The sequence below is a fragment of the Aspergillus mulundensis genome (genome assembly GCF_003369625.1).
Source record: "Aspergillus mulundensis strain DSM 5745 chromosome Unknown scaffold_17, whole genome shotgun sequence".
Classification (NCBI taxonomy): Eukaryota; Fungi; Ascomycota; class Eurotiomycetes; order Eurotiales; family Aspergillaceae; genus Aspergillus; species Aspergillus mulundensis.
In genome coordinates, this window is record NW_020797905.1 from 9,725 (window position 1) to 17,458 (window position 7,734).

At 50.8% G+C, this 7,734-nt stretch overlaps 1 protein-coding gene across 1 annotated transcript; it reads left to right on the forward strand.

Moving 5' to 3' along the window:
* Nucleotides 1–563: 563 nt before the first annotated feature.
* DSM5745_10783 (casein kinase I) lies at nt 564–2,088 on the forward strand (the record flags this gene model as incomplete). Its single annotated transcript, XM_026752799.1, has 5 exons — nt 564–692; nt 742–811; nt 858–1,006; nt 1,053–1,458; nt 1,505–2,088. 5 exons carry the CDS (start codon nt 564–566, stop codon nt 2,086–2,088), a joined length of 1,338 nt encoding a protein of 445 aa, XP_026598437.1.
* Nucleotides 2,089–7,734: the final 5,646 nt, after the last annotated feature.

The window sequence follows — 7,734 nt, forward strand, 5'->3', positions numbered from 1 at the left end:
TCCATCTCTCTGTTTCCCTCTTCCTTTGCTTCACTTACCTATCCTCCTTTTATCCCCCTTGACCTATCCCACCACTGCTGGTGCAGTTGTCCAGACTGCCGCGCACCCAGCTGGCAGATTCCTCCCTTTCAATTCTATCCGGGGCCCTTCCTCTCAATCCTTGACCGTCCCGGAGGTTTCACGTCGATAATCGACACCACGTCCGCACCCTGGCTCGAGAGTCGAGACTCACGTCCCGAACGCTCCGATTAACCTCCTCTTTCTGATTCAACCTCTCCGCGTACCTCGATCTCGTTTCTCGAGCTTAATTTTGCGATTTCCTTGTCGTTGTCCGCGATTCGGGTCGTCGTACGTCGTCTTGCATATCGTTCTCACTGGATTATTGCATGAATGGTATAGCATAGCACCTCTCGGGCGTCCCTGTAAGCCATCTTTTCTCGTGGTTTCCCTCTGCCCACCGTGCACCTTTGGCTCATACTTAGTAGCCTTCATTTGCTTGCAATTCATCGAGTCTCCCGCAAGTTCGTCCGCCGTTAAGTTCGACTCGCATCGTCCGCCTAGACATGGCTTCCTCGTCGTCCAACGTGGTGGGTGTCCACTACAGAGTAGGAAAGAAGATCGGTGAAGGGTCTTTTGGTGTGATCTTCGAGGGTACAAATCTCCTGAACAACCAGCAGGTTGCCATCAAATTTGTGAGTCCCGTTCGGCTTTCGATTGAAGGACAATGACTAACAGTACCAGGAACCCCGGAAGAGCGATGCTCCTCAATTGCGAGATGAGTACCGGACATACAAAATATTAGTTGGATGCCGTAAGTTTTCGCCAGTATAATGGGGGTCACTGACTGACTTGTCCAGCTGGCATTCCCAATGTCTACTACTTTGGTCAGGAAGGTTTACATAACATCCTTGTGATTGACCTACTCGGTCCCAGTCTCGAGGACCTTTTCGATCATTGTAATCGACGCTTCTCCGTGAAGACCGTCGTTATGGTCGCTAAGCAAATGGTGAGTGGATATCTGACTACATCGAAATTAGTTCTCACCTCTTTAGCTCTCCCGAGTCCAAACAATCCACGAAAAGAATCTGATCTACCGTGATATCAAACCCGATAACTTCCTCATCGGCCGCCCGAACTCCAAGGCCGCCAATGTGATCCACGTCGTCGATTTCGGAATGGCCAAGCAATACCGAGACCCCAAAACCAAGCAACATATTCCCTACCGTGAGCGAAAGTCGCTGTCCGGTACAGCGCGCTACATGAGTATTAACACCCACCTGGGACGCGAGCAGTCGCGACGAGATGACCTTGAGGCTTTGGGCCACGTTTTCATGTACTTTCTTCGAGGTGGCCTGCCGTGGCAGGGCCTGAAGGCTGCCACCAACAAACAGAAGTACGAGAAGATCGGGGAGAAGAAACAGACAACCGCTATCAAGGAACTGTGCGAAGGATTTCCAGGTCGGTGTCATCTTGTGTTTTTTCTGAACATGCTAACCTGGTCCAGAAGAATTCACCAAATATCTTAGCTATGTGCGCAACCTTGGTTTCGAGGATACTCCCGACTACGATTACCTGCGGGACTTGCTTACCCAGGCCCTCAAGAACGCTGGAGAAGTTGAAGATGGAGAATACGATTGGATGAAACTGAACAACGGTCGAGGATGGGAGTACAAGTCGTACTCGTCTCAGCAGGCCCTCCAGAACTCCGCCATCCATACTTCTGCTAGAGATCTCCATGGGCAGCAAATTCGCAACAGCTCCAGACCGGGTGTGACCGCTGACCGTTTAAATGCCGCGCAACCCCCGCCCCCGTCTCCTGCGAAACCCGGAGCCGGGAAGACGCGCGAGCCGCAAAACGTCAGAGGCGGCATACCGCCGAAACGCCAGAGCGGGGGATTCGATGCGACACCAGCCGCGTCGACAGTGGCACAGTTCCAGAACTCGAACGCCAATATCTCGGGGCATCGAATCGGCAGCCCGGCGACCCCAGCGAAGAGCCAGCCAACCCCAGGCGGCCAGCAGGCGAGCAATGAGCCGCAGCCCACCTTTATCCAGAAGGTGATGAAAGCACTATGCTGCGGTAGGTGATCATTCTGCTGCCCCCACGTGTGTCTGTCTGCTCATTTCGCCCAAGGTTGAATGGTTGACGCACCGCTGTTTTGAGTACGGAATCTGTAATTCTACATAATATCTCTGTCGGGTTGGGGTCTCGGTCCTTCTTTCTTTTTCTTGTTTCGGGAGGGCTGGGGGACTGCATGGCCTATACTGTCATGGTTCGAGTCTCGCTGCTTGTCTGAACAAACCGATGATATCGCACCAGCAGGTGGTCACTGTGTGGAAGGGGCCGGGTATATATTTCTCATCATCGACGGACCGGTGAGCAACTGCTCATCCTGTTGCCTATCGTCAAGGCCAGTTGGATTCTGAACGGGCTGGACCTCTCGGAGCGACCATCCTTCACCATTCTTCTACATATTCTCTCGTCATTATGCTCCCATCACTCGTTATGGTGCTACGGCTTGGAACGGCGAACTTGAGCTTCTTATTCGTTTTTGCGTGTTTTGGCTGTCTCTATTCGTGCACTCTTTGACCTGCATCTGTGGCAAGAGCCATTTAATTCTTTCTAGATTTCGTCTTGATTCTAAGTATATGAGCACCGCGCGAGTTTCTCTGACTTTCTCACGAGTCACCTCAGTACGACCCGTCGCGGACGGAGTATTGTGGTGAAGTTAATGATGGCAGAAAGGCGTTTTGGCATCCGATGGATAAAACCTCGCATTACAAGGCAGTCCACTATCTACGTGGCATTTTGAGCATCTAAGTGTTTCGCTTGACCTGTCAATACCTGCAGATTGTTCTCATCGACAAGGAGTTGCAAGGTTCTGTTCTGTTTCCGCTTTCAAGTCTTTGTCATTGCGCATCTGCTTTCCTTACTTTTGATCGCCTGTCTTTTCCTCTCATTATCAATTCTTCCTCAAGCGGTTGAGTATTTAAGCATAGATTCATTACATTGGTACCTTTATCTTTCGCTTGCCTGGCGTCGAATTGAATGGTGTATAACCGTAGGGTTCAGAGGGTCGAATTGGAACGCCCCCTTTGCTTTCATCCATGGTCATTATAGGTGCCGTGGGGGTTAAGCTGTAGGCGCTGAATACGCCATCTGGCCTGCATGTAATCGGAATCACCTGTCCTGGTTCTCATGAAAAAAATGGACCATGTCTATTCTGATAGTTACTTTGTTTGCTGTAAGGTATGCCAATGCCGTGGGCCTTCGTAAACTAGCAAAGTGGGTAAAGCTTGATTATATGCAGACTGAAAGCTGTTTAATTTTATATATTATAGACCGCGGTCTGAAATGAATTTATGCTCATCCCTGGGTACTTTGTACGCATTCGAGATAACGTATGGCCTTTGCTTTGCATATATGAGAACTGCTTTGTCCGGGTATGCACGCTTTAATCCACGTATATAGCATACAATATAACTGTAAACATATGGACATGGCCCATAATGGGGGTATAACAGCAGAGAGCAGGGCATCTGAAAGCCTATCTCCTTCCATATTAACTAGGAAGCGTCTGGATATCTTCGAAGGAGAAGGAGAGACAGAGCGTATACTTCGCAGGGTATGCACTGCGTGCATCTGGGTATAATAGTTAGCTAGCGAGATGACCTCCCTTACCATTCGGATTGCTTCTCCCTCTTACTTTCTTTCTTCACGACCCTGGGAATTCGAAGTAAACGGGGCCAGAAGCCACCAATACGCATTTCCGAGCCATCGGTACCGCAGTTTTTCGCGCAAAGACCGGCAGCAAGCAAAGCCAGGCAACGCCTTCGCTCCTCAGCCAGTATCCGACGGCCGAGACAAGACGGTGTTCCGTACCCCGATTTCAACACCGAACAGAGCCCGAAGAAATAGATGATAAAGAAACCCCTTGTCTGACTCCGAGACGGAGTCTCCGGCCGTTGGCATGACTAGCTAGCTCACACAAGGTCGGCGATCCCGTTTGCCAGTAGAAGGGAAGGTTGAGTGATTGGATGATGTGGTTAGGATCCATGAGCTGCCGAGCCGAAGACACAAAGACTGACGGGGGGCTGCAGACACATGATCGACTTGACCATGGCCCGCCGGGCATCAGTGCGACAGCCAAGTTGGCCATGGGATCTGTAGGGTCGATATGGAAGCTCAGCAAAAGTGCAGGTCTGGCGGTTGAGGATGACGTTCCAAGACGAAGCGCGCAGGCCACATACCAGCTTGACGGGACTAGCACTTTCCCTTCTGAGCTTTTGAACCAAGCAGTCGGGATTCTGGCGTACCTCGGATTATTTTGGAGTGGGAAAGGCAGCAGGATTTCGCAACGATCTGTGCTGGATTGGCTCAGGTGACTATCTCGTTCTTTGTTCTTGTCGCATGTGTGACACGGGCATCGATGCCGGACGTTATTGAAACGCTGGCCGGCCGGGTTAACGCCTTGACAAGGTTAGTGGCACTGTGGCAGTCTGCTGGCCGGGAACCGAATAGCGGGGTTGGACTTAAGCTGTTGTTCTCGGACTTGAGTGGAGGCTCGTGAGACACTGACTCTTGAGTCTTGAGGGATTCCCGGCGCCTCCGTGCTCTGAAGCCTCTGATTCATTGGGCGTTGAAGAAATAATGGCGGGGGCGGGGTTTAGCCGACGCCGACTATTGCCAGATTCCAGATTCCGGAAGGAGTTTGATCCCGGAATTCTATTTCTGGTACTAAAACTGGGGTTAAGCTGGGTTGGTGTTGGAAGGGAGGTAGGGCTAAGTACCTGAATCGTCGTCATCCGGGGAAGCTGTACCATCTGAACCATTCAAGGGGGAATTGGGTCAGACAGAGAGTAGTGTCTAGTGCTTCTCATCCTGCATGTGCATGTGACACTTCATATATCACAACCTATGTGTGAGTAAGCTCAGGTTGTCTGCTACAAGCCTACCAGAAACCGCCAGCTCCAAGCTCCTTGGCTCCGTAGTCCATAAACTACAGCGGGAATTACAGGCATGCCCATCCTGGATCGACGTAAGACGGCCTTGACCCATTTTCGCACAGGTTGGCGCTGGGCAGACAGGGAAGAGACGGGAACCCCTCCAGTAGCAGCAGCCCAGTCCCGTTTCAGATGCAGAGTGCAGAGTGCAGAATAATGCGGGCGGGGGTTCTGACACATCTCCGAGCTAACACAGCAAGGAAGTGCAGTAGCTTCTGCTTCTAGTGCCCTGTTGACAATCGGCCTAACGTCTGCGCCGTACTGACATTGCGCAATGAACTGACGGTCTGGTACAAGCAGCGACGGGAGCTTCATGCAAATGCCGTCATTGTGCAGACGTCCAAGGCCGCTTTGAGAGCTGCTGTCACTGCAGTGACGAGTCTTGGGGATGCGCGGTGCTAATGGCCTGCTGTGTAGACTAGGCCGGCAGATGGGATAGAGCGGGGAACCTTAGCAGGAAACTCCAGTGCTGTACGGAGTACCTTAGAGTGAGCTCCAGCCTCTGGCCTCTAGCCTCGCGAGCTCAGTTCCATCGCAAAATCCTTTGTCTCCCTATTCCGCCGGAGTCCGCGGGAAACCAGATCACTTGTGGCTTGGATGTTGCACCGAATGTAGTGCGTGGAGGGAAGGTCGGAAGATGCCGACTCACGTGACTTGAGACTCGCAATCACGATTCACGACTGTCGAGAGTCGACGGGAGTCTTATCCGGACGATGAACGACAACTGTCAATGATCTTCATTATATACTGGAGTACCTACATAAGATCATCGTCTCATCTCCGTCTCCGTCATCTCCGTGCGTGGTCGTTTCAGTGCTAACCCTGTAGGGTAGTAAGGGTCATCCGTCCAGGTCCCATAGGGCCTTGGAAGCACAGGTACAGTAAGGCTATCAGAGGCGAGCTCCGTGGATCGCAGCGGCAGAGGCACAAACGAAGCAACAAAAGATGGAGGAAGTTACATAAAAGATTTCTACCTCCGTATCAACAGTGTGGAGCAGTGCAGGCTCTGGGCAGACTGGAATGTTTCATATGACTGTGTCTTCCCCACAGAAAGTCTAGAATCGAAGTTTGTTTCCCGGATAACATCGGGGTGGATATCAGGCTCATCAGGCAATGCTGCCATTATTGTTGATAGGAAGTTAGGAACCATGTCCAGGTGGCAGGCTGCTAGGGATGTTAAATGACAAATGTCATGTCGTATTTGTCCGCCCATACGTCCGACATGGGTTGACACAAAGTGATCGGACATGTCCGATCAGCGCCCCACCTTCCCTAAAAAGAACAATTATTGAAAGCTTGTAAGCTACTAGGCCAGGCAGAGAAATTCTAGGTAAATCTGAACTCTTTCAGGACTAGCTCAATTCACCTAGTCACGTGCATGTTTATAAAAAACATGGACATGATCGACATTTGAACATCCCTCCAGGCGGCAATGTTGTTGTGCCCTGAGCCTCCGACTTTCTGAGTTTGCAGCAGTAGTACTCTGCTTACTGCAAAAGTAAACCTAATCGCAGAATTCGGCTTGCAACCGGGGGACGCGGTGGATATACTCCGCGGTGGTGGATCGCTGCAGAGTCGAGATTCCAGGGAAACCGGTTTGGACTTTGAAGTCAGATAGACCTGAATTCCGAAATCAAAGACACCCTTAGTCCAGTTCTTACTCAGATGTGGCTCCAGCCTTATGCCCAGCCGAAAACTTCGAGAAAAGGGATAGCATTGATTTCGGAGAATCCAGGAATCTAATAATACTCCGGCTCGCTGACTGTTAGACTACTTGATATAGCGCACGTTACATCGCCACCATTGCCCGATTCTTATGTCGAGCGTTATCATTATGTGGCGGTTCTACTGTAGTGATTCCAGCGTTCTAGAATCTGGTGCCGGACCTGACCAGTGTCCAGTGATGATACCTATTACCCAGACGGTTAGAGGAAGGACCTTGGTTAACGTCTGATCATGCGGATCATGGTGGGCTGAGCCACAGACTCTGCGTTCCCAACTTTGAAGAAGATCTGCGCCCTCAGATAAACTCACGCAACTCCCAAATAATGACGTCTGGGCTTGTTTGGTTGCTGATACGGATTTATCGCCTCGGCCTTTGTCATGATCGAGTCTTCTGCTGTGTCACTGCATTATTGCCACGCAAACCCCACGCTGACTGGTTGGGCGAATCGAACTGGAGATCCTCTGATTAGCGGACGCGGTTCAGGGTTTCCTTGGAAGCCAGAGCTAATAAGGGGGTCATTCTAGGGCTCAAGACCGCTCGCCCTTTCTTGCAAATTCTCTGCCTGTTCTGCCGGCTTCTGGAAAACGTTAGCCTCCTTTGCTTTTTTTTTTTTTTTTTTTTTCTTTTTTGCTTCCTTCATAGTTTCGCCGCAGCGGCCGCCGCACGCCAGCCACAAGCGGTAGGACTCCACCCATATCTCTCTATGAGTCGGATTCATGATGCACGGGGAGCTGACTATGAGTCTATGAGTTATTGATCTTGTAAAGAATCATACTTCGTAGGTTGAGTCTGTACAGATTATTATGCAGTAGAACAGAGACACCTTGCAGGCCTGCCGCCGGTGAAAGTGCAGCTGGTGTTATTGGTGAGTGGTGAGAGCTCTGTACCAGCATACTAAATGTTTGATCAACTACATCTCAGTGTTCTTTGTTCCCTGAGGAGCACGGAATAGAAGAATCAACTGAGTTGACAGAGTAAACTCGTTGTTCCGGCTCCAGCCCTTG